This window comes from Eubalaena glacialis, chromosome 1 (assembly GCF_028564815.1).
Source record: "Eubalaena glacialis isolate mEubGla1 chromosome 1, mEubGla1.1.hap2.+ XY, whole genome shotgun sequence".
NCBI classification, from domain to species: Eukaryota; Metazoa; Chordata; class Mammalia; order Artiodactyla; family Balaenidae; genus Eubalaena; species Eubalaena glacialis.
Genome location: NC_083716.1, coordinates 36,323,224 through 36,351,149, shown reverse-complemented (window position 1 = coordinate 36,351,149; position 27,926 = coordinate 36,323,224). Strand labels below are relative to the sequence as shown.

General features: G+C 39.1%; 1 protein-coding gene across 1 annotated transcript; it reads left to right on the top strand.

The window, feature by feature from the left end:
* The first annotated feature begins 229 nt into the window (after positions 1–229).
* On the top strand, positions 230–27,926 carry RPP30 (ribonuclease P/MRP subunit p30). The gene is made up of 11 exons (XM_061195272.1): positions 230–332; positions 1,833–1,888; positions 2,434–2,490; positions 3,695–3,769; positions 6,438–6,509; positions 13,376–13,465; positions 22,320–22,436; positions 22,991–23,020; positions 23,396–23,433; positions 23,820–23,899; positions 27,400–27,926. The coding sequence occupies exons 1-11, from the start codon at positions 251–253 to the stop codon at positions 27,507–27,509; spliced, it is 807 nt and encodes a 268-aa protein (XP_061051255.1). The 5' UTR covers positions 230–250; the 3' UTR covers positions 27,510–27,926.

Genomic DNA, 27,926 nt, shown 5'->3' with positions numbered 1-27,926 from the left:
GGAAGATGTGAACTCCTCCGGGAGAAACCAAACATTCTCATTCGGAAGAAGACGAAGAAGGATTGAAGTGAGGCTGTAGATGCCCACACACTAATTTCTGCCGGTACTTGAAGGCGAGCGAGGCACCTGCGAACCTTAGTCCAAGGGAGGGAGGGGCAGACCGCGCGGGTAAACTGCAATTCCCGGCATGCCCGAGGGGGCGGGCCCGGCGGCTGCGCAGATAGGCGCGCGGCCGTCACGTGATTTCGGCATGGCGGTGTTTGCGGATTTGGACCTGCGGGCGGGTTCCGACCCGAAGGCGCTGCGCGGGCTCGTGGAGAATGCCGCTCACCGTGAGTCTCCCCGGCTTCGCGGGCCGCGGTGCCTGCCCAGTCTCGCTGTCCCCCCAGACTGTCGGGCCACGCTCGGGAGGGACCCGGGCGGGCCTCGTTCCGGTCTCGTGGGGTCTCCCGACTGTCCCTGGAAGCTGAGGCCCCTGCGGTGTTGCTCTGATCCCGGGCGCGGGAAACTCGAAAGCACCGGGGAGCTGTTACCCAGTCTAGCTCCTTATTTCTTGCAAATTGAGGAAACTGAAGCCCTGACAGGGCGGGGGATTTGCATAGGGCCCCACAGCTGATGGATGGCAGAAGCCAGGGCTTCCAAGTGTAGTCTCCTACACCAGTGCTTTTAATATCGCCCCTTTTTGCGTCTCACGACAGTGTTCTGACACTTAAATGCAGGAAGCTAGTGCACCTATGGGTCCGAGAAGTGGGGGAGGGACATGGGGTCGCGAGTGTTTGAATTATATTATGTAGAGGGAGGGTTGGTGGGGGCGGAGGACATACTAGGAGGGTGAGAGGGGAGCAGCATGGCCAAAATGCTAGAATGTTACTCATATTTGAATCCAAGGGAAGCAAAAGCTCTGAGAGGTAAGACCCCATTTTAATTACTGGAGTAAATCGCGACTGCTGTCTCTTTCCTTAGACTGTAAAATGTCTACGTGGGGATAGAGGGGGTTAAAAATAAAGAGGTTTCTGCAGGGCCTGTTAAGTAATGGTTGCTCAGTAAATAATTGAGGGAGGAAGAAAAGAAGGAAACTGGACAAACTAATGAGAGGGGGGACCACTATTTTGGCATTAATATGCATTATCTTTTAATATTAATATCCTGTTGTTCCCATTGGTGTTTAAATAACTTAAAGATTGGAGTCATGATTTAGACATGTTTTTAATAGTCCACATGTCCAAAACAGGGCTGTGTTGAGGCTGATAAAGCAAGGCCCTCACTTCAAAGAGTTCCCAGTCTCTTGGTGGGTAGCTCAAAGGCGTATGTGGACAATGGTGTGAGGGAGTCGTTACTCTATTTCTCCTTAGCAAAAGGGCCTTTGAAGTAGAAAGGGTAAAAAGCAAAAGAAATGAGTAAGAATGAAGGTGAAAAAGTATACTTGATGGGATGAAAATGAACAAAGGAACACGAAGGAGAATGATGGTTTAAAGGAGTTGCGCAAAGTTAAGTGTCTTTGGTATAATGCTAATAATGCACCACCAAAGTCAAACAAAGCCCTGACTCTGTGCCAGCCACTGTTCTAAAACATCCTTTGTGTGTTATCTCATTGGATTCTGCCAGTCTTATAAGGTGAGTTCTGTTATTATCACCATTTGGCAGACGAAGAACTTGAAACTTAAGGTTAAGTAACTTCTAAGTAGTAATGCTTAGATTTGAAAATGGGCCGTCTGACTCCAGAGCCCATAACCATTCTTCTTACTACCTTCTAGTCTTGACATGAATTGGGATGAGTTTATGTGTAAAAAAGGTTGTTGTATTTAACAAGAATGTTCAATTTTTCTTTTCAGTGGGCTATTCAGTTGTTGCCATCAATCATGTTGTTGAATTTAAGGAAAAGAAACAGGTAAAATACAATTTCTGAAGTTAATAATAACCAGCATTTATAGTTATTTTGTGTATATTGGTAATATTGAAGCTACAGACGAGCACTCTTTGTGCATTATGTTATTTTAATGTTAATAGTTAAGCTGATGTGTATTTGTACAAATGATAGTTTTTCGTGAAGTGCTAGGGCATGGTGTAAGGATTCTTAAAGTTGCTTTGATGTTAAGTAACTCAATAACTTCTTAAAAGTGCATTGTTATTGATTAAACTGTAATCACAATACTTAATCTTTTTTATTGTAGTCATGGACTCATTACTAATTGATTTCCCTCCCAAACATGGTAGTAAATATGTATATCTCCCTTTAGGCCAACAACTGTTCCTTACAGATTGTTTCATTCTAAAAACTATTGTTCATCCCTCCTATCCATTGATGTTCTCAGCTGCTTCTCTGCTTCAGCTATCCTCATTAAAAAACACACACATGCACATACACACAACTTACTTAGTGTTTCTGAGTGCCAGAAATTAGCTTTTAAAAAAATATATTCTTCTTTGTTGTAGGAAATTGAAAAACCAGTAGCTGTTTCTGAACTCTTTACAACTTTCCCAATTGTACAGGTAGGTGTTTTGTTTAAGAAACTTAGTACTTATTCATCCAGTTCAGACATGCCCAGTCATATATATGGTTCTCTAATCTGTACTGCCCCTTCCTCTGTCTACCAGTCTTACCTTGCCATGAAGACTCAGCTCTTCCACGAAACATTATGTACATCTCTTTTTCTCTGGCTGTACAGGTATACCTCAGAGATATTGCGGGTCTGGTTCCAGACCACCACAATAAAGAGAGTCACACGAATGTTTTGGTTTCCTGGTGCATATTAAATTTACGCTTACGTTGTACTGTAGTTCAATAAGTGTGAAGTAGCATTATGTCAAAAAAAAAAAAAAAGTATATACTTTAATTTTAAAATATTTTATTGCTTAAAAATGCTCACCATCATCTCAGTCTTTAGCAAGTTGTAATCTTTTTGCCTGTGGAGGGTCTTGCCTCAATGCTGAAGGCTGCTGACTGATCAGGGTGGTGGTTTCTGAAGGTTGTGGTGGCTGCGGCAGTTTCTTAAAATAAGACGACAGTGAGTTTGCTGCATGAATTGACTCTTCCTTTCACTATGATTTCTCTGTAGCATGCAATGCTGTTTGATAGTATTTTACCCACAGCAGATCTTTCAGAATTGGAGTTAGTCTTCTCATACCCTGCCACTGCTTTATCAACTAAGTTTATATGCTATTCTAAATCCTTTGTTGTCATTTCAACAATTGATTAAGTTCGATGTCTTATATGGGTATGGTTTTTGGCACTGAAAACAATTACAATAGTATCATCAAAGATCAGTGATCAGGGAATTCCCTGGCAGTCCAGTGGTTAGCACTCGGCGCTTCCACTGCGAGGGCCCAGGTTCACCTTGATCATTGATCACCATAACAAATATGATAATAATGAAAATGTGTGAAATACTGGGAGAATTACCAAAATGTGACACAGAGCCATGAAGTGAGCAAATGCTTTTGGAAAGTGGCGCCAATAGACTTGCTTAATACAGGGTTGCCACCAACCTTCGATTTGTAAAAAATGCAATGTCAGTGAAGCACAACAAAGCAAAACACAATAAAACTAGGTACGCCTGTTTTATAAATTCCTTGAGAGTGAGGACTAAGTTTTACTGATCTTCACTATCCTTTATTGTTAGTACCTTTTAATGAGTACTTTCCACTGGTGAGGAGGAAAATCAGTCATTTCTATTTTGTGCTTTTTTGATTACAGGGAAAATCAAAACCAATTAAGATTTTAACTAGACTGACAATTATCGTTTCGGATCCATCTCACTGCAATGTTTTGGTAGGTTAGTTGTTTTTCTTCTCTCTTGGCCTTGTAAGTTGTATTGATTTGTGCTGAATACTGTTGTTTTTCCAACTCCTCCCATTCTTACATCTCCCCCGACCCCCAGTGTGACACTTGACTGCTCTCCTTAGCTCAGAATTCACATAGTATAACAGAATCTCTTCTACTCACGGCAGATGTATAAGAATACCACAATTAAAGAATCTTTCGGCAAGTGGTATTCATTGAACTTACATGAAGTAGACATAGGTGGGTACTGGGGATATTGCTATGAATAATACAGACACAATCCTTTTAAAAATGGGAGGAATGTTTAAAAAGTGGGAGGTAGCAAATAAGGAATGTCCTGGGAATGTGCAACAGGAGGCCTGCCGAGGAAGCTGATGTTCAAACAGGGGCCAGAAGAATCAGTGTTACAGGTGCCAAGTGGGGGAGAGAATGTTTCCGCAGACAGGATGGATTATGCAAGGTCCTGAATCCAAGAAGAAACCTGTGCATTCTGGAAGATGAAACACCAGTTGAGTTGAGCCTGTTGAGTTGTCTATCCTGGGGTGAGGTTAGAGAGGTGGGTCTGGGTGAGCAATTAGAAGAAGCCTTTGAAGGTTTTAACCAAGGGAGTACAGTTATGAAGTTTGCATTATAGAGGATAGATTAGAGGGGATAAAGGAGGGGATTTAAGAGGCATTGGGGCTGGGGGAGAGGGGAGGATTGACAGGATTTGGATGGATTTGTTGATTGGATAGAAGGTGATGACTCCCTGCCTTGGCCTGAGCAGCCAGGTCAGTAGATGGTACCATTTCCTGAGATGGGACATAGAAAGAGAAGTAAGTTTAGATCATCATGTTTCAGACCTGATGGGTTATTGTGAGAGTTCCAGTGGAGCTTGTCAAAAGGGGGGTTGGAAAAAAAGGTGTGGCCCTCAGAAGAGGGACCCTAATTAAAGATACTGATTTGGAAGTGGTCACCCTGTAGAGAGTAATTGAAATCATGAGACTGGATGAGACTCCTTGGTAAAAATATGATGTGGGAAGAGAAGGTCTAGGACAGAGCCCTGAGGAAGTTCGGTATTTAATGGTGGAGTAAAGGATGAGGGATGAGCTAGGATTAGAGACGGAGGTGGGACTGTCTGAGCAGTAGGTGGGCAACGAGGAATGTGAGAAGGCTCAGCAGCATCAATGTGCCTGAGTAGTCAAGTCAGAGAAGGGCTAAAACGTGTGTCGGATGGGCAAGTCTCCTAATGACGTGGAGGTCATCGGTTGCCTTAGTAAAAGCCATTTCCACGGAAATGATAGGGACGTGAGAACATGCAGCCAGTGTGTGCTGCTGACTTTGCTTGAGAAACTTGATTCTGTGGAGGAACAGAAGGCATAGGGAGGCTGGTGGATAAGAACCTGCTGTCTAGATTTTGTTTGTTAGATGGAGACTTGAGAATGCCTGGTGCTGATGGGACGGATCCAGTGAGGGAGAGAGAAAGTGAGATCTCTGAGCAGGTGAGCTGCTTCATCTTTAGCTGGAATGGCCTCCTCTCTCACAGAACAGGAGTAGTCAAGGAAGGGCTGACCTCCTTTCTAACATCAGCATTGCTAAAGGAATTACGGAAAGCCAAATTTTGGGATATTATACAACTGCAGGCAGCATTCTGGTTCTCTAAGCCCAGGGAGACATAAATGGAGCTGACTTTTTATGGTCACGAAGAGTTTGATTTTCTCTTCTTATCCTGAACATCCTGGTGGCCCCTATTTGTCCACATCCCAGGTGGGAGTGGGCAAGCAGAGGACAAAGAGTCCTGGATCCTGACTTTTTCTGAGACCTGGAGCCTGCCCTGTCTCAGCACACGTCTGCCCAGCAGGTTTTCTTACCTGCTGAAGCACAGTACCTGCTGCTTCTCTCCAACCTATCTCTTTCCTCCTCTAATTTTTATCATGCCTTTTCTTTTTACAGAATAAGAGGTAAAAAATTTTAAAGGTGCCAACAGGCAAAGAAGAAATATCACATATCTCATCACTCAGAGATTGTACTCTTGAATATATATTTTTCCAGCCTTTTCACATGCATACACATATGATACAAGTTTGAGACTTTCTTTTATAAACGATCTTTAACGGATAAATTCCTCTTTTTCTGTCTTAGGACTCTCGGGTATTTTCTTGCATGCTTAGCAGTTTAATTTGTTTTTAACAGTATTCTCATTGTGAACCTAATCACATCACACTTAGTCATGTGTATTTCTTGTCTCACCAAAAAATGTTGAGTTCCACTGAGAGCAGACATATGCCTTAAATGATTTTATATCCCCAGTGCCCCACACACAGCAGGTGCTCAGTAAATTTCTGGCAAGCTCCTCCACTAGCTTGTAAGAGCAGCAGCTATCTAATTTGATTTTTGTATCTCAAACAAAATGTTTGGTACACAGTTAAAGCATAACAATGTGGGAAGGAAGGAAGGAGGATGATTCCTTCCTCCTTAGTGGGATGGATGTTGGTATCTGGAGTCTCATGTGCTGAGAAGGTCTTTTCTGACAACATACAAAGCAAAGCAGAAATGTCAGTGGCATATTAGAAGTGTTACACAATTGAAATATAAGTGCAGCCAGGACACTAGTCAGAATTCCATATGCATTTGTTGTTGTTGATACTGTATGGTAACATTCTTTTTATATTACTAGAGAGCAACTTCTTCAAGAGTCCGGCTGTATGATATCGTTGCAGTTTTTCCAAAGACAGAAAAACTTTTCCATGTAAGTAACAGATAGTAAAAGAAAATAGTACTCATTATTTTATATAAGAAGTCTGATGTTATACCTTTGTAGGTGACCTGTATCATCTCATCTGGAAACTTTGAGGATTTTTCATTTATACTTGTTGTTCTGGAATTGCACAAGGGTGTATTTGGGTGACATATTTTGTTTTATTTATTTTGCTAGATATTTGGTAGGCTGAGATTTAAAAAGTCCATCAAGTTTTCTTCTGTTTCTTTATCTCTGCTTCATTCATTCTTTTGAAACTTCTCTTAGGTAAATGATGGTCCGTCTCTTTCTAGCTCTAAAAGCACTTCAGTTTCTGCCCTTCTTACTATTTGCTGCTGCCTGTGACAGAAGAAAGGAGCAAGGTTCTACTGTGGCATAAAAGATCCCTTCTCTGTTTTAGCTTTCTCATATGTGTGCTCTGAGGTGTGGTCCATATGCCAGCATGATCATGTCAGCCTTTGGTCTTCTAGAAATCCTTCAAAAGCAACCATCTGCTGATACTATTCCTTTTTGTATAAGAGAACCTTTATGAATTTAATTTCTTTTGTCCTTTTCAAATGGCCATTTCTATGACTTTTCAGGAGGGAAAGTTGTTTAATGTGTATGGTCATTTTGTCAACTTGAGACAGAACACACTGGGCATTGTAAGTGATCACAGAAAAGAAAAAATCAACTGTAATATAGTTTTTCAGGAATATGTTTTACTGTGTAAAGTGAGGTATAGCTACTTTCAGGAAGTTCGGAATGTTGTCTTTATTTAGGTTCAAAGAAGTAGCCATCTACCAAAAGTGTATGCACCAAAGGGATATTATGGGGGGGAAAAAAAGCACTGGTCTTTGATGTTTTAATTTTACAGCATAATTTGTTTTTAAGCAAAGTCCGTTCTAAAATTACAAGATTTTCCCTAAGTTTATCCAGTAGATGGAGTTGTTGACTAAGGAGACTGGTGTGTGGCAAATTTCGTTTTCAAGGCACATTAACAATTCTTAATAGTTTATACAGTAAGTACCCTATATACGAATGAGCTCCATTCCAAGAGCTCATTCGTAAGTCCAATTTGTAAGTCCAACAAAGTTAGCCTAGGTACCCAACTGACACAATCGGCTATATAGTACTGTACTGTAATAGATTTATAATACTTTTCACACAAATAATACATAAAGAACTAACAAACACAAAAAATAAAAACATTTTTAATCTTACAGTACAGTACCTTGAAAAGTACAGTAGTACAGTACAACAGCTGGCATACAGGGGCACGTTTGCATCTTTGAAAGTTCGTAATTTTAAGGTTTATATGTAGGGGACTTACTGTATTAATGCAGAGAAACAGCACAAGTTATCTATGAATTCCCGTTTTTTGGTGACTCCTTTTCTAAAATGCTCAGTTACAGTAATTCTCAAGAATTTCATTTCAGAAAAAAGGGGAGTAGGATTGAGTAGTTCTTAGTCATCAGAGACCCCTGTGGAACCTTTTAAAATCAGGCACATTCAGATCTCCACTGTTGGAGATTCTGATCCAGTAGGTTTGGGGTTGAGTTTGGGTATCTTTTTTTTAAGTTCCACAGGGGGTTCTGATTCAGTGCCGAAACCCTAAGATGGACCATGGATATGTCCAAATTTGTTAAACAGCAATTTAGTTTTGTTATTAAATATTAACAACTCAGTTATACTGTAGACTAAAAGTTGGTAGTGTACCCAGTTTTTTATTGTACACTTGTTTTTTGAATGAATTTTGAAGAGCATACAACTTAAAATTTCCATAGCCATTTACTGGTGATTAGAGAAAACAACAATCCTGGGGATAATTGGGACAAAGGCTTATTATTATCCTCATTTTGTAGAAAAGAAAATTGAGACTTAGGCTCAATGATTTGCTCTAAACTTAAGGTAGTTATGTCATAGAGATAGGACTTTGGAGTCTTAGAATACATTATAATTTGATTTAGTGAATTTATCTTATTACTTGTTTTTCTCAGATTATTCACAAGTTTTAATTCAAAACTGTGAACACATAATTCATGATGATGGGTGGAACAGTCAGAAATATTCTGGAAGATGGAAGAAAGCTGTAAATAATTGACAGAGTATTTGTTTGGAATTGACTGCAGAGAAAACAGTTTTTAAAATCAGAACATCTTATCTTTCCAAATCTTACCCATCCTTTAAGATTCAGTTGAAGTTGGCATTCTCCCTGTTTTATATAGAAAATCAATGTAAAAAGACATTTTTCTTTTAATTATAAAGCTTTTGTAAGCATATCATGGTTTGGAATTGGGTCAAATGCAAGCAGTTTGTTGCTTAACAGGTTATGTTCTGTTAAGTGATTTTATTTGTTTGGTTTGTAAGTTGATTATCTAGAATGTAAACAAGTGTCCCTGTAGATATGATATTCTGTAACTAAGGTCTCTAAAATGAGTTATAAAAGCATTCCTATACACATATGTTAACAATTAGTAGTATAAAATCTAACCACCTTAAATAGAGTTGTTTCCATGGGAAATAACATACTCTTTTCCACTCAGAGTATCTGGAAGATATCTCATAGATAAATCCTTTTTCTCCATAGTTACCCCAGGGGATGAGGCAAAGATGAAAGGCTGTAAGCAGAGTCCATTGCCTGGGTCTTCTTAGGATGGGGGCTTTTGCACAGCAAAGGAAACCATAAACAAGACAAAAAGACAACCCTCAGAATGGGAGAAAGTATTTGCAAATGAAGCAACTGACAAAGGATTCATCTCCAAAATTTACAAGCAGCTCATGCAGCTCAATATCAAAAAAACAAACAACCCAATCCAAAAATGGGCAGAAGACCTAAATAGACATTTCTCCAAAGAAGATACACAGATTGCCAACAAACACATGAAAGAATGCTCAACATCATTAATCATTAGAGAAATGCAAATCAAAACTACAATGAGGTATCACCTCACACAGGTCAGAATGGCCATCATCAAAAAATCTACAAACGATAAATGCTGGAGAGGGTGTGGAGAAAGGGGAACCCTCTTGCACTGTTGGTGGGAATGTAAATTGATACAACCACTATGGAGAACAGTATGGAGGTTCCTCAAAAAACTACAAATAGAACTACCATATGACCCAGCAATCCCACTACTGGGCATATACCCTGAGAAAACCATAATTCAAAAAGAGTCATGTACCACAATGTTCATTGCAGCTCTATTTACAATAGCCAGGACATGGAAGCAGCCTAAGTGTCCATCAACAGATGAATGGATAAAGAAGACGTGGCACATATATACAATGGAATATTACTCAGCCATAAAAGGAAACGAAATTGAGTTATTTGTAGTAAGGTGGATGGACCTAGAGTCTGTCATACAGAGTGAAGTAAGTCAGAAACAGAAAAACAAATGCCGTATGCTAACACATATATATGGAATCTTAAAAAAAAAAAAAAAAAGTCATGAAGAACCTAGGGGCAAGACAGGGATAAAGATGCAGACCTACTAGAGAATGGACTTGAGGACATGGGGAGGGGGAAGGGTAAGCTGGGACAAAGAGTGGTAGTGTGTATATGGACATATACACACTACCAAATGTAAAATAGAAAGCTAGTGGGAAGCAGCCGCATAGCACAGGGAGATCAGCTTGGTGCTTTGTGACCAGCTAGGAGGGTGGGATAGGGAGGGTGGGAGGGAGACGAAAGGGGGAGGAGATGTGGGGATATATGTATATGTATAACTGATTCACTTTGTTATAAAGCAGAAACTAACACACCATTGTAAAGCAATTATACTCTAATAAAAAAAATCATTTGCATGCTCCATTATATCAGTGTGCTTTATGAAATAATATACACACACTGAACAAAACATTTTAAGGGAAGGAATTAAAAATAAATGAAAATAGAAGTTCTGTTTTCTTCCTGCTTCCAAAATCCATGGCTTACTCTTTGCAGAGCATTATTGTAGTATATGCTGCTAACACCTGAGGCTACTGAAAGGGCGTATCTTTCAAGGCAGTTCTTCTTAAGGTGTGCTCTGGCTCCGCTGGTGTCAGATTTGCCAGGAAAATTTGTTAAAACGCAGGTTATTAGACCCTGCTTACTGAATTTACTGCTGAGAGTAAGGCCTGGTAATCTCCATTTTAAATACTTCAGGGAGATTTTTTTTTTTTTAAACAGTTTAGTTTGGGAGGCCCCATTTATGGGCATCTCTTTTTTCCCTGGGCAAGCCTGGCTCTCCCTTGAATAAAATATCAGAATGTACTAACCTGACATCCATGAAGGGGAGCTGGGGGAGACTGAACCCCCTTCTCTTATTCCGCTTGTTCCATAAAATCAAAGATAAATGTATGTGTGTATATGTGCAGTTTGGGGAATACCTTCCTTAAATCCTCATAGGAATCCTTGGCCAAAGAAAAGGTTAAGAACAGTTGATATGAATTCATATACAACCTGCCAAAACCACTATAATCAAATTCTTAACCACAAATATATTTGGACGTAATTTAATCTTTTTAATGATTTAGAAAACATTTCATTATAGTGTGAACATTAGCTCTTATTTTATAGTTATCTAAATGTATCAGTTGAACATTTGGATTAATAGAAAGCTAAATAACAAAAGAATTCGGTTTGAAACATTTTAAGTCTGAGGTGTCAGAGGGAGCCAAGTGAAGCCATCCTTTGTACCTGAGAGTTTATTATAATGCATGTACTTAAACCAACACAAGGGATATTTTTTAATTAACTACTGTTATATAAAAGAGGGAAGAAAGGAGCAATACATAAGTAAAAAGGTAACCTAATTTAGCTTTACTCTGGGGAAGAATGTTTAACAGGCTTTTAAGAAATGAATCAGCTTTTTGAAATGAAAAATAATTTGTGTTTGTAATAATGAAGTGAAACGGTGCAAAGAGGTATGCACTGAAAAGTACACCTTCCTCCCACCCAAAACGCCCTCTCCCTTTTCTCCAGAGGCAACCACTGCTAGCAGTTCTTGTGTTTCTTTTCAGAAGTATTTTTACCTAGTCCTTCCTTCCTTCTCCTCTTCCTCTCCTTCCTTCCTTCCTTCCTAATACCATGGTTTTTTCACCTGACAGTATATCTCAGAGATGGTTCTATAATATCTACTAGAGAGGTACCTCATTCCGTTTAAGGAGTCAGCATATTCCATTGCATAAAGGGGCCATAATTTTTTTTAAGTAAAATTGAGGGATGTTTAGTTGTGTCTAGTCTTTTGTAATTGATGTTGCAGCGACCGTCCTTTCACCAATATCCTCAAGCATTTGGAAGGTATATGGCTATAGAATGCATTTCTAGTCTCTATAGGATACATTCCTATACTTATAGGAATTTGCTGGTGTGTGCTTATAAAATTTTGATACCTATTGCTGAAATGCTTTTCAAGATCCTGTACTGATTTAAAGACCCTGTGAGTCCCTGTTTATTTTTGTGTCACCTGTATATTACTAAACTTTTTCATCTTTGCCAATCTGGTAGTTTAAAAATGGCAAACAGAAGCCGAGCGTGTTTTATGTTTTATCTGCTATTCAGACCTTTACTTCATCCATTCTTATCAAATTTTCAATGACTCTTTTATGAGTTGGACAGCTGTAGCAGTTGGAATGGGGCAGATTCTTTATGAGCCAAGTGTTTCTGCCAAACCAGCATTACTTCCCAGGCTTACTAAGTTACTACGACTGTCTTAAAGCCAGGCAGCCTCTGATCACTACCTGCTTCCTGGAGCCCTGGGGTGGGGGTAGGAACGACTGAAGTGGGGATTCTGAAGAGAAAGGATAAGATGTGACATTCCTGTCACTGCTGAAGGTCGAGCTGACCCTATGGGGCATTGTCACCCCCTCTTGACCCCTTTCTCTTGGTCTGTGCCACGGATGTTAGTTTGCCAGCACAGCCACCCTGGCAGCTTGGATTTGTTTGTCAAACCTGATTACACCAGCATTGATAGTAAGGCTTATTTTTGTCATGGTACAAAACAGCCAATTCCTTTTATTGCTGTAAATCAAATAATGGCAAAATGAGAGCTGGGTATGCAGCTTCTAGCCCTGTCTTTTGGCCTGCACTGTTTTGCTAGTAACCTTTCCCTGGCTTTATGTTCCTTCCCTGATTCTCCTTTTATCCTGATTTCCTTATCTATTTATTTTATCTTGAATGTCTTTTTTTATAAGCAGCTTCAAATCTCTTTTGGAAGTAAATGCAGAGTATCAACAAATAATAGCAAAAATGAGAACAAAGGAAAGGGAAGTTAAAAGTTGAAAAAAATGCATTCAATGTCATTTGATTTATAACAGCTCTGCTTTGACCGTTTATGGAGATGCTCTCTTTCTATTAGCATTTGAACAAAATGCCATTGGTAGTGCCATGTATTTCTTTGGCCAGTCAATAGACTGATAGGAGCCACAGGCGTGGGCCAATTACTGGCACAAAAATAAATAATTTCTGGAGTAAGTGGACCATGCATACATTCCTTTTGGCTTATTTATTTATTTTTTCTTGGATTTCAGAGCAGTTAGTTTCCTTTTTCTAGAACAATCTGAAGTAACCTTCCAGAAACTGAGCCTCTCTTAGCAACCTCTCCTTATGTAGCTGACCATGAATTAGAGGGTCTCTAGACCCTATCTGTTGAGATGGTCTGTAGACGTATCACTCTGCTTCAACTAGATTACAGCTAAACCATTCAAACCAAATGTGAAGGAATGGCTAACCATTGACTTTGTAAAGGGACCGATGTATTTGAACACAGAACCATGTAATGCCTATGGAGTGAGCCATATCTATTTACATTTCTTTGTATCACGTTTGACCCTACCCCATTCTTAACATGTGCCAATTTTCCTTTTGGCTTTACCTGTTTTTTTCTTCTTGACAGGTTGCTTGTACACATTTAGATGTGGATTTAGTCTGCATAACTGTAGCAGAGAAGCTACCATTTTACTTCAAAAGACCCCCTATTAATGTGGTAAGTGTCACACTTTCCATTCTATATGTGAATCTCTACATGTGCGTTAACACACTGGAAAAGGGGCAGAAGAAACTGCTGTACTTAGAGGGGAAAAAACAAAGGCTAGTAATAAATAGGCAATTTAAAAAGCGGATTTTTTTTTTCTAAGCTGACTAAAGGTAGAAAGAAAGCTTAAAATAAAAAATATCCAGTGAATTACCAAGATGTGTTTGAAAGGCCTTAGAAGCTCAAATTTGTGAAGGAAATTTCCTAAGAGGATAGCTAATAATGATGGACACTTACAGTCTGAATGTTGAACATTAAGGGGACAGAGCAGCCAAGAAAAGAGTAGGACAAAATAGAGAGAGGGTTCCCAAGGCACCAGCAAACTGGAAAGGTGGGGTGGCAGGGACTGAAGGGAGCAGGGCCTGGAAAGCACGGTAGGCGTGGTCTCTGCAGAATTAAAATTTGCATTGAAATGTGCTGGCTTACACAAAAGCCCAGGGTTACTTTTATGATAACCTAAGAGGGGGACCATGCATTCAACAGATCTTGTGCTCCTTCCTCTGCTATAGAATTTTTCTCATTACCTTTCTACATAATGTCTCTTGTTTTCCTCTACTCCTTGTCTTCCACCTGTCACACCTTTTTATGTCTTACTCCATCATAAAAGTGATATTGTCTCACAATGGGAGCTGTAAGGTTGGCACAGCTGTCAACTATTTGCATTGGCAACCAGATCCTGGGAGGAGTTAGGATGCTTTTTTAGAATAGAGGCTTCCAAAGCTCTCTCCCATTCTCAAGAAGTGCTGTTGAAGGAGAAAAATGGTTTGACAGTCTAGATTACATCCCCAATCCCGTCAGAATTGGAAAATTAAAAATTTATGGATTTTTTTCAGGATAGATAACTCCCCTATTCTTTTGTCTCTGTAGAATCACAAGTTCTTCAATTTTTGTTTCCCTCTCCACTGCTAAGGAATTAGCTTGATGCTTAGAGTAGGGAGAGACAGTAAGAGGAGAAAATGATCTGTATGGTATGGAAAAATTGAATCCAATGTGGAAAAATTTAAGATGGCTTGTGTTCTACCCCTAAGTGTATGCTACTAAAGCTGTACTTGAAAAGTATTCAAAATTTTAAAGTTATATATTTAAAGGGCAAACTATAAAACAGCTCTTTTCTGATCAAAAATGAGAGTACTACTGAACATATAACAATATTGGTTAAGCTCAAATCATTGTTTCCCCACATTCTTGCCGGTACTTAAATAAGTAAACACTAAAAAAAAAAGACCCTTAATCATCACATTTTAGAATTGGAGATCTATGTTGTTAAAAGTGGTAAAATGAAGAAGGAGAAGCTGTTCAGCTCTTCAGACACAGGGTTGGGACAGACCTGGTTGACTCCCCATCAGATGAGATCTCTGATGTGCCCCAGCTACCATGATAAAAGGCTCAAACTAACACAGTACACAAGGTGATGACAGTCTTACTGGCCTCACATGTTGTTCCTCCCCAGAGCTAGTACACTCTGTCTCTAGAAGGTTGCCAAGGCTTTTTACCAGCTTCACTCTGCCAATCCATTTTCCATGTAGATGGCACCCTGCGTAAGTTGCTCTTAAACTTACAACTTTTATACTTTTCTCTTCACCTTAATGAACTAGGAAGGCCATTTTCTAGACGGCTTTGCCTGAGTAAACCCACATACGATACTGTGTCCTTGGCTGGGAGGAGATAGTGGCATGTGATGCTAAGGCCAAGTCCATGGCATGGACAGCAGTGCACAGCACATAATTCCTCATGTCCCACAACAGTGATAAGCTGCCCAGTGGCTGTTTTGGCTTCATCTTTTGATTGGTTTCTTAGGAATGTGCCCTGCTGTCCAACCCAGATTGTGAGCTTCTAGAGAGCACCAGCTGTGTCGTGGTCCTTTTTTAATTACCCAAATACCTTGCCTGTAAGAGGTCTTCCCTAAAATCTGTCAATTGAATGAGTATACGTCTAATTTTGTATGTCTGGGTACAGCTTGGGGAACACAGCCAAGTCCTGTGAACCGTTAGTCCTCAGCTGGTTGTCAGGGCTTGGCAGGCAGCATCCACTGTGGGGGAAGTGGGGCGTTGGGGCGGCGCGAGGAGGAGGTGCACTGGAGACGGCAGCACTAGGACAGCCCACCTTCTGATTCCATCTGATTCCACCTTCCATTCCTGAAGGTGCTATTTTTTGATGGATATTTTTGGCTTCATTCCCACATTTTTCAATTTAAGAATTCTGAAAAGTAAAAATTTGACAAGTGAGAGGGATAGGCAGTATTTAACACAGTGTCTGCTTTTTTAAAAATCTGGTATGAACATTTTACATATGTTGTTTAATAAAAACTAGATGATGGAGTAGAGGGAAGGCTGTGCAGGATTATTTTTAGCCCTCGTCTAGTGTAGAAGTAGGCTGTGGTGTGAATTGGTCAGGAAGCAGAAGAGTCCCTATTAATTCATTCACCTCTTTTTTATTTAAGAGAAACTGGAATTAAAAGTTAAATTAATTAAAATTAAATTAGAAGCTAGAAACATACAATAAAAGGTGTCCACCTTATTGTTCAGGGTAAACAATAGTAGTTGTATAGGTATGTGTATATTATTTGTACCTAATAATATCTATTCTGGATATGGACCTGTATGATTAAAGTATGGAAATATATTCACCATGAAAGTATAGAAGATGTAGTGAATGTGGGGAACAGTTCAGTCTTAAGTCTTGGTCCTTGCATGCTCTTTTGGCCCTGAGAATGAACTTGTCTTTGGCCATGAAAAGTGGATAGGTTGGCTTTATAAGGATCACTGTATTGAGCACAGATCTTAATTTGGATGGGGTGGTGAAAAATAGGAGCATTAAGATATTTAATTCATTAGCCTTTAACCTAGAGGCCATAAGCCATGTGAGAATTATCAGCTCAGAAGGTTGGGATTTTAGGTCAAAGGGTATAGATTTTCACTTAAAAAAAGAACAAGTTCTGAGGCTCTAATGTACAGCGTGGGTGACTGTAGTTAATAGTCCAGGATTGCAACTCAGAAGTAGTTGAGAGAGGATCCTAGGCACTCTCACCACAATCACCACACACACAAAAAAACAAAAAACAAAAAAACAAAAAAAATGGTTAACTATGCCAGGTGGTGGATGTGTTAATTATCTTGATCTCAGTAATCATTCTGCAATGTAGAGTATATGTATATCAAATCATCACGTTGTAGACTTTAAATATATGCATTCTATTTGTCAATGATCCCTCAATAAAGTTAAAAAAAAAAAGAAGAAGGTTGGGGTTATAAAGGAGGGCCCAGGAGCTAAAACATACCAAAGCACTCCTTATGTATAACTTTCAGCTCTCAATCCTTTTGTTATTTTCACCACATGCTTAGGGCACCATAATTTCAATTATGTTAATTCCCGCTAAAATCTCCTACAAACCTCCTCTGGAGTCTTAAGTAAGTTGTATGGGAATCATTTTATCATGTAATAGTTGGGTTTCAAAAAAGTTGAATTCAACTCCTCTTCTTGGATAGCCAGGTGGCTTCTAATTATTTAGCATTTTAAGGCTTAAGCACTTTCACACCTGCTCTAGCCCTGCAGCTTTAGGGTGGGGTAGATGTGAATTACCTCCGTGATGCAGGTGATAGAATTGAGACTCAGGTAGCTTGTGGCTCACAACAGATACGTGTCTCTCTCAAAGGTTGACTTGGGATTGTACTTAAGCTTTGATCCTAAATCTGCTGTCATTCCCACTGGGGAATGCTATTTAAAATTACTTTACATCAGAGCTCTTTGTTAAGCATAGAATAATTTCATATTTTAAAATGTGATCTTTATGAATTCAGGTTTTGAGAAGAATTTTTTTAAGCAGCACGTATCTTCACCTTCCCTTTGATTTTTTTTTTTTTTTACAGTGTTAGTGCCATTCAACAATAACTTCAAGTTTATTGAGCCATTTCCAGTGATTGTATGTTTTATGCTCTCTTTCCGATGTTTTCCCCTCAGCATTTCCTTTAACCCTAATCCATTTCTGTCTTCATGGTCCAGTTAGTCCCCACTAAGAGAAATCCAGTAAATAGTATCTGAAGCAGTGAGGTTGTTCCAGGAGTCTTGCCATATATCCTTGAGTTGGGTGTGAGTGCTCTATAAACTTTGTTTTTCATCACACATATTGTGAACCTAACTATGTTAAGTACTTTATCGATCCACTACTTGGAGCAGTGCCAGCAAACCTGTCAGTATCAAAAAATGTCTGTGTGGCCAAAAAAAAAAAAAACCATCAGAAACAAAGTTAAAAGGACTAATGACAGACTGGTAGAAATAGTTTCACTTCTATCATAGAAAGGTGACTAATCTCTGTAATATATAAAGAGCTCCTAGAAGTTGAGACGGTTAAAAAAAAAAAAAAAAGAGAGATGATCAATCCAAAAAAATGGATTAAGAATATGGAAAAGACATTTCACAGGAAAGGAAATACAAATGGGCTTTTAACAAATGAAAAGATGCTTAAATTCATCATGCTAAGAGAAATTCACATTAAAATCACCTCTCTGATTGGCACAAACCCAGAAGTTTGATGATACACTTTTGTGAGGCTGTGGGAAAGCAGGCATTCTCATACTTTGGTTGTAGCAGTGTAATTGGAACAATCCTTATGGGGCAGTGGGTAATTTGGCAACAACTATCAAAATTATAAATGCTTTACCCTCTGACCTAGTGTATTAGTTTCCTGGGGCTACCATAACAAAGGACCACAAATGGGGTGGCTTAACCTAACAGAAATGTATTGGCTCACAGTTCTGGAGACTGGGAGTCTGAAATCAAGACATTATTGGGGTTATGCTCCCTCTGAAACCTTAGGGGAATCCTTCTTTGTCTCTTCCTAGCTTTTGATGGTTTGCTGGCAATCTTTGGTGGTCCTTGGCTTGCAACTGCATAACTCCCATCTCTACCTCTGTCTTTACAACATGTTCTTTCTCCCTGTCCGTCTTCACATGGCCATCATCTTATAAGGACACCAGTCCTACTGGATTAGGGATCCGCCCTATCCCAGTGTGACCTCATCTTAACTAATTACATCTACAATGACGCTATTTCCAATTAAGGTTACATCCTAAGGTACTGAGGATTAGGACCCCAGCATAACCTTTTATGGGGGGAAACAATTGAACCCATAATATCCAGCAATCCCACTTTAGTGTTTATTCTACAGATAGACTGGAACGACCCAAAATCTATCAGTAGAGGCTTGGGTAAATGCCATACTGCTGCAGTGGAGTACTCTGCAGCTGTAAAGCAATGCTGAAGTTAGGAGCTGATGTGGAAAACCCTTCAAGTCAGAACCAGAATGTAGTAGGCTACCTGTGGGGTAAGAAAGAGGAAAAATAATAACATATATTCATGTTTGCTTGTCTTTGTATGAAGAAACTCTGGAAAAAGACACAAGAAGTTAGTGAAAGTGATTATGGGAGGTGTGGGTGGGGCAAGTGGGAGCAGAGATACAGTGAAGACTTTCTATTGCTTTCTTATGTTACTTGATTTGTGAATCATGTGAACAAGTTACCTGTCTCAAAGAATGATACCAGGAATGACACCAAGAGTATCATCCTTTCGAATTCAGTAAAGAACTGATTTTTATGAAATTAACAGGGAATCTGTATATTGTCCCAGTAATCAACCCCCTATTTCCTTTCTCTCTTCTTTCTCTTAAGCTTTGCTTAGTTCTTGGAATTTTACCATCACCATCTCTTTTCAAATATCACACACCTGTTCTTGGTTTGTAGCATCGTTATGACTGTTATTTCTCATTAGTAAAGAAATCATCTGCCTATTCCAGAACTTTTGGTCAGAGATGCAAACAAAAGCCAATCAGGCGGGCACTGGCATTCTTTATGAAAAGGCTGTTATGAACAATCAGTTGATGAGCTTAAGGCAATTTACATTAAAATGGTCTTAGAAGCAGGAGCGCAGGTAATGAGTCTGTATTTCATCTATCTAAAAATTTTAAATAAGGTGTTATGAAAGAAATGTTCACAACCTTCAGTAGCACATTATCTTCAGTTTCTGTGAGAGTTTTCAGCTTGAAAGTGAATTTGATTAATGTACTAAGATCAGAATCAGAACTTTTTTCTTAAAAAATAATTAAGCAGATAATTATGTCCATTTAACCCTCTCCACCCCCACAAAAAGGATTTTTTATTTTGATCTGGTCCCCAAGTGTGGGGGGCAGCAAATTTTCCAGAATCCTTTGGGACCTGGTCACCTAGTTCTGTGTGTCATCCACATCTTTTATGTCCCCTCTTCTCCATCCTACCGACTTGTGTTTTAGTTCAGCAACTAGAGGGATGAGGAAAAGAAATACCTGTAAGCCTCTTTGGCTAATTAGTAGTTTTGGTAAGAGAAATAGCCAGGGGGATAGTTGAGACTACGGTTAAAGGACATGTTTTGGTTTATCTGTGAATTTCAGTTTGCCAAGTTAACCCTGGTTTCTTTTGTGATGGATAATCCAAAGTGAACAGCATTATCCCATGACCTCTTTTCCATAAGCTACTATTTATTCACTCCGAATATAAATATATTAAATGCTTTTTGTATAAAAGACAGTTCTGTGTTACAAAGAAGTATCATGATACCAGCTCTCAAGTGTACAAGTTAGGCAGGGAGAATGAGGTATATATTTATGGCACAAAGAGTATCATAACAGACATCATTCCCAGATATAATTAACACAAGCCAAAGAATTGGAGGCAGGAAAAAGTTGTCTAAAAAGGGGAGGGGGGGGCTTCCCTGGTGGCGCAGTGGTTGAGAATCTGCCTGCCAATGCAGGGGACACGGGTTCGAGCCCTGGTCTGGGAAGATCCCACATGCCGCGGAGCAACTAGGCCCGTGAGCCACAACTACTGAGCCTGCGCGTCTGGAGCCTGTGCTCCGCAACAAGAGAGGCTGCGATAGTGAGAGGCCTGCGCACCGCGATGAAGAGTGGCCCCCACTTGCCGCAACTAGAGAAAGCCCTCGCACAGAAACGAAGACCCAACACAGCCATAAATTAATTAATTAATTAATTAATTTAAAAAAAAAAAAAGAGAGAGGGGGAGGTTGCAGTGTGGAAAATAGCATGTAAATGCTAATTAAACTAATATCAGATATATAGGGAAATCTAAAATAAAATCTGGGCACCTCAAGGCAGGCAGAAAAGGAAAGGGAAGATTGGGGGGTGGGGCAGAAGAAAAGACGTCTATGTTCAGGAAGGGCAAGTGGAAGGAATCTGTCAGGCACATGTGAATTAAATCAAGGTGGGTGGACTGCCAGATCTGAAGAAGACAGGTTTTTCCAGTCCTTGTAACACTCAGGAGTAGACCTCCAGCAGTCACAGCTGGACCAGTCCCAACTCATCCTCTGGGTAATAAATAGAAAATCGTTTGCCAGGCAGAGACTTGGACCATACTGCCTGGTCTTTGCCTACTTTTCCCCCTTTGCTCCTTTGAAAGACCACTGCAACCAAGCGACTTTGCCGTCCTGACTCTATCACCTCCATGCTAAAATCCTTAGATGCTTTGTGTGGCTGTTAAGATTAATTCTGTCTCCGTTTGGCACTTCCCATCCTCTTCAGCCCCTGCTCCCACCACAGGGCTCTCCTCATTCTCTCCTCCCCAGCCTTTGACTTTTCTCTACATGCTCCCATGCTTCCTCCAACCCTAGAGCCTCTTCACATACTGCCCCCTCCCTCTGCAAACGCTCCTCTCTCTGCTAGTCAATTGATCAAGTCTTTCCTCACCCACTCCCAGACTTCTTGATGGCACTTAGCACAGTGGAAGTTTTGTATTTTTGTGTAATTAATTATTTGATGGTCTCCCCCACTAAACTGGAAGCTCTTACAAGAGAGGGACCATGTCAGCTTTTGCTCACCCATTCCCACGCACAGCTGGCTTAAAAACCTATCTGTTGTGAATGGATGAAGATTTGAATCACTCATCAGGGAAGCTGCATAGTGTAGTAGATCCCATTGCCACTTCTTCCAGGCTGTTTTCTTACCTGTGGATGCCTACCTATTAAGAACATCTTAAATAAGAAAGAAGTTTCTTTTTCTCATGTAAAAGGCCAAGCTGGTATGGTAAGCTGGGCAGAATTGTCAAGGGCCCAGGTTGCTTTCATCTTTTTTGCTGGGCATCCATGAGCCCCGTTTAAGATCAGGGGCTCTGTTAGTAAAGAAAAAGGGGAGAAGAGAAGAGATAGCGGGGCAGTTAGCTGTCTCTGCTGCAGTGCCTTCTAAAGGTATTGCAGGGGTTAAATAAATACATAAGACTCTTAGCACAGTGCCTAGCGCATGGCACTCAACTGTGGCCATTAGTTTCTTCCTTCAACATATGCATAATAAATGACTTACCTGAGAGGCGTTCCACTCCTGTTCTTTCGACATTTTTCAGCTCATTTCTTTGTCTCTTCATTCTTGGGTCAAATTACTTGGTTTACTATGTTTGCAAACAGTTTATCCTGCATGTAGGGAACACATCTCCAGTTTCCTTTTGATAGGTCATGGAGTAGTAGCCCTTCTGCCACCCCACTGGGACGTTGCTCTCCTCAGCCTCTTGATGATTCCTGTTTATTATATAAAGTCAGCTTCCCCACAGCTAAGATGAACTCTGTTGAGACAGGGCCACAGATCTGTTTTCTTCTCCCGTAGATGGTGCCATTCGGGCACAAATCCGCCTTTATTCAGGCTGTACCTGGACATGCAGGAGGTGGGCAGTGCGGGGGGAGGGGTGTGAGGAGGGAGGTGAGGGGGAAGTTCAGTGAAAATAAAGTAAGACAGTGTGTGTTTAGCTTTGACAGTTTATTTTCTTTATTTCCTGTGAAGGCAATTGACCGAGGTGTGGGTTTTGAACTTGTCTATAGCCCCGCTATCAAAGACTCCACAATGAGAAGGTACACAATTTCCAACGCCCTCAATTTGATGCAGGTCTGCAAAGGAAAGGTATGGTTCCATAATTTTAGGATATTTTTCAAACCTAGCAGTTTATTATTATTAATATACTGGGGTTATCAAGCTGACCCCATTTCCTTAAAGCAGAAAGTTCTCAAGGCACAGCAACAGATTCTCCCATTTCAATGAGCTCTGCAAGTTTTAAGAGAAAGAAAAATATCCTAGGGAAGAATAATATGAGGGGGGGAAAGTTGTGTTGAAAGTCTTTATCTTTCAGTGAAGAATTGGCCATTTACCTACTGTGAAAGAATCATCTAGATACAGTTGTCATCATTGAGTTGAATTAAGGTTATATGACCTTTTCAACTAGTTTTTTAAACTAATGCATCTTTTCAAAGATCTGTTGGGAAGGCTTCTTGTTCTGTTTCTTATTTTAGGCTGCCTTTAGTTTGACATGAGGTCTTTCATCCTTTCACTTTATTTACCTTAACTTTAGAAGAAGTTGGTATTTATGTTAAAACTTGATTACTGGTTATTTGTATTATAAGACTTCAATTTTTTTGACATTTATCTAAGATTAATATTGATTACTTTCTATTTCGTAGAATGTAATTATATCTAGTGCTGCTGAAAGGGTAAGTCTGGCATTAAGTACTTTATTTTCCCTTTTCAAGTTAAATTAGTCATGTAATAAAGGTTTATTGCATGTTTTCATTTTTAATTGCATTTGCTCATTGTAATTGCTGAAGAGTAAAATTTATCTCCATTCCTTTGGGGCTTCACATTTTGTTTATATAAATAGTTTTTCCTTTAAATTGTTGCAAAATGCTTTTCAAGGATCTTTTATATTTTCAAAAATGTAAGTAACCCGTCAAAATTATAAGGACTTAAATTTATGCAGTTGACTTCCTTGTTTTTAGATACTTAAGCATCCTATTTACTGCAGATGAAGTCACTGAAATGTTATGAATAACTTCTTTCATGTCTATTTTTTGTTCATTTTATTTTAGCCTTTAGAAATAAGAGGCCCATACGATGTGGCAAACTTGTATCCTTTTCTGAGTAAGAAGTCATTGTAATTTTCTTTTAGGAAATTTGGAATTTGGTATGTTATATTTTAACAAGATTTTTTAACCTTTTACTATAAATTTATCAATTAATAGCTTCAAAACCAAATTACATCAGGTTGTGAAAACTTCATCCTTTTGTTTTCTGGATTAAGGGTGAAATAGAAAAAGGGGGAAAGACGGACTCGATAAAAGCTTAGAGTTAAATGAGTCTTTTCTCAAATGCCTGTTCCATTTGGACTAAGAACTATAGAATTAAAGTGTCTCTCTCAGTGCCTCTCTCTGGTGAACTGGCATTGTCAGTTATGTTTCTGTGAGTCTCCTGTCCTCAGCTGACTCTGGGTTGAAATCTTTAACGACCCCCCAGAGGGTTGCTGTTTGGGCTGTCGGAAAGTGACGCCAAGGCCGCAGTGTCCACCAACTGCCGAGCGGTGCTTCTGCACGGAGGTGAGCAAGTCCTTCCAAGAAAAACACCGAGTGGTCATGTTAAGAACCAGTCATTTCTGTGAAACAGTTGAGCCATATCTACTTTCATTATCCTGCCCCTCAGAGTTCCTTTAGGGTCATCTTTTCTGAACCTGTTTAGCCATACCCATCAGTGCTTTCTCGCCCTTTACGTCAGGTTTTATTTCCTGTAATTTGTGGAATGAATATAGTTTGCCTTCCAGAAATGAGTATTGAATGCGTTCTTTCCAGTTCTGCACGTGTGTCCCCGCCTACATTTTGATAGGCTTCTGATCTCCCTTTTTCCTCCATAGAGACATGCTTTCCCTGCTGAAAATCACTGTTTTAGAGAACTGAACGGTGAAAAATATATGTTAAGCCTGTTATGAGGAACACAAAAGCACCAAATACATTTTAAAAAATCCCGCTAACAAACTCAAATCATAACTTTTCACATTTATTACAACTTGTGATTCTTTTCTCATTTTTGGTTTACATGTTCAATTATGCACAGACTACACATTTTTTACTCACATTTCATTTATATATATCTTCCTCTTCACCTTAATTTCACTACTTGAAGACACTGAATTTCTTATTCATCAGATGATAAAAATTGAACTAGAAGTGTTTGATATGCTAGGACTTTGGAGAATAAAAATGAGGCTTTTTAAAAGAAAACAATTTACACTTTTCATCTGCTGTTTTATCTTCATTCTCTTTGTAATTTTTAGCACTAGTGGTAGTGGTCAAGAAGTAATTGACTTGATATCACCCAGATGAATGTTAAACTTCAGAATTGGTTGCTACATATAAACTGGGTGATTTAGCATATGAATAGTTAGGTTATTGAGGGCTTGTGTATTATGTCTGGATTTTAGTGATCTGATTTCCACTTCGTAGAACTGGTTACTGTATTAACTTACCATGAATTAGATGATTTTGCTTTTGTTTTCAACATTTTTAGTTTGAGATTGTTGTATTATATAGCCTAGACCCATCACATAAGCTCTGGGAATGACCAAATTAATTAAAACTTTATCAAGATTTTCTTGAAATTAGGGAACAGTTGGTTCATACTGGTAGTTCTGCCATTATTTTTGTCTATTTTAAATGAACGTAAGGAATCGTCAAGATTTTGGATAACAATTAGTGGTGTAAAACAGACTGAGACAAGGAAGGGAAATTAATTTTTAAAATTTAGTAGGGAAAAATATGAAGATCTGTGCTTCAAAAAACTCAGCTATTCAAAATAAGTTATATATAAAGCTAGGCTTTTACAGAAGCTAAACTAAAAGAAGCCTTGTGGACTTTAGCATTCCTATTCATTCTAGTTGTGCCCGGGACAGTCCTAGTTTATGCCTGCTGTCCCTGCAGAATTAACAGCACATCTACAGGATGTTATAATTACCCTGACTTTAGTTGACATTGGGATGAATTTGAGACAGCAGTTTCAAAATTCAATTTACTAGGACTGCAAATTCAGCCTAAGGTTACATTAGAAGAAATACAAGATTCTGAGGCAGGAAGATTCAAAGTGTCATCATTATCCTCTGCACTGATAAGTCCTGGCTGGCATCTGTATCATCCTGAGTGCCACATTTAAGAAGGACAGCACTGCACTGAAGCACTACCAGAAGATGGTTAATTCTTGGAGGGTGTGAAAACCTTATCATGAGAGCAATTGTTGAAAGCAGTGCAGGAATGGATACCTGGAAAACAGAAGACTTGGGACACACAGTAGCTGGGCTTCTACATTGGAAGGCTTGCTACAAGGCATCACAGTTAGATGGGTCCTGTGGGATTCTAGAAACCAATGAATAGCAGTTCTAAGGAGGTTGTGGGGAGGGGACAGGAAAGAGGTTCAAGATCTAAAAGAGTTACTTTATCTGATAATTATAAAAGTCTTGTTTTTCAACGGTTTATAATCCGTTAGATTCAGAAGTAAATGTTCATGTGATGTAAAAAAAAATATTTCTGAGGTGGAACTAAAATAATTTTGAAACTAATGCATTTTGTTTTGTTACAAAGTATTGATTTTCACAATTTAATTTTTGTATTTTTTATTCGTTCTACTGATTTTTAGACTTTTACTCATAATCATAGTGATAAAATAAACATCTCTAAATGTAACATTTTTTGGAAATCATGGGCAATTTCTGTTTATTTTGAGGTTCTCTGATTATGTTGGTATTTTAATGACCTTGAGAGCAGTTTTGTCCCTTTTATAAATTAAAATGCTTTTAAATAACTGGCAAAGATTTAGTAGACTTGGTAAATTAATCCTGATAAATGAGAAGGTAATGTTTAACTTTTAGAATTGACTTTTATACATGAAATAAGAAATAATTCTTAACTAAATTTATGTTTATCAAATCCTTTAGATTTTTATCTCCTTTGTATCCAAAGGGTCACTCTTTCTCTCCTCCCCAGTCCTTCCCTGTTTCCTAAGGACTAAGTTTAAATCTCTTTTCACAGCACCGTGGCCCTTCACAAGCTACCAGCCTCGTTTCCCCCTAATTTTTTCATGCTCCTCCTTTACACCGGCCATATGGTCCCCAAAGTATATTAGATTCTTCTTACCTCTCTCTCTATGCCTTTGCAAAGGAACACTTTCCTCTCCTTTCCTTTTCCTTCTTCCCTATTCTTAACATCACTTCTTTCATGATACCTTCCAGATTCATCCAGGCAGAGTTACTTCTTGTGGTGCCTCCATTCCTATTATATTTGCCCCAGATGTGCTATCTCAGTGTGTGGTAGGAAGAAGCACTCTATTAGGCATCCTGAGATGCTCTGTAGATGACACAGAGCCTGGCCCCTTAGTACATTTTTAGCAGAAGTTAGCTACATTTAAGTTGAACTCTGCTAGCAACCTGACCTAAACATTTAATAATTCCCATTCTTCTTTGTTCACTGTCACCAATATATAAGAGATCAATAACCATGTGTGTTATTCCTCATTCACTCAACAAGTATTTCTTAAACTCCTGTTAAATAACCAGGCATTGTTGGATGTTCACCATACAATTGATTCTTCAGAGGTATAATCATGATCTAGTGGGGGACACAGATAATGAATGGTCTGTGCTGTAAAATGAAGTGAGCACACACACAACCAGGGAAGCAGACTGTTGTAGTTGCTGTCTTGATTCATTTGTCTTTCTACCACACTTTAAGCATGTGCTGCACCAAGCTCTGAAACTTGGGTTCTGGCTACATAAGATGCCTCGGACAGACCATTAGAGATAACCTGCCCTATAGCTTTACCCTTGGGGTAGTCCCTTTGGAATGAACTAGATGTTAAAAATATACAGATATTTGTAGAAGCTGGTGGTGGGGAAAGGTGAGAACTGTAAATGGCATCAACACTCATAGCAGTTTATTATGGTTTCATCATTTACTCATGCTGTAAGTCACAGTAGCATGGGGATGCTTGTTAAAACCACCTCTTTTGAAATCTTGGCTTAACTTCAGGCACTTTGGTTTCCCTGTTTGTCTTATAGAAACTAGAAAAACTGCTTTTGGAATTATTTCCACGGTGAAGAAACCTCGGACATCAGAAGTAGATGATGATTCTCTTCCAGCCTGTAAGAAAGCCAAGTGTGAGAACTGAAACGAGTCCCCCGTCTCTGTCAACACTCCCTTCTGCTTTTTGAGAATCCATCAGCCACAACAGAAACGGAACCTCCGTATGATTCACTATTTTCACTTGGAGCTAGATACTGGTAGTCTATAAAAGCAGTCTTATATTTAAGCCATTAAAATAACAAAACCTAGTAAAGCATTTAAAAAAAAAAAAAAAAGGCTGCCCCCGTAATGAATTTAGGTATTTTAAGAGAAAAGCAAAGACTAGTTCATTTATCCTTTCCGTTAAGTGATAAATGGAAGGTATAATTGAATAAGATGTTTCAGTATTTCAAGAGACTCTTTAAAAGTGTTTCTTGCTCATTTAAAAGTTCATGCTTTTCAGCTTTACTTGATATACATGGCTTATTTTTTAATTTTACTACTCAAAAAGTGGTTATTTTGA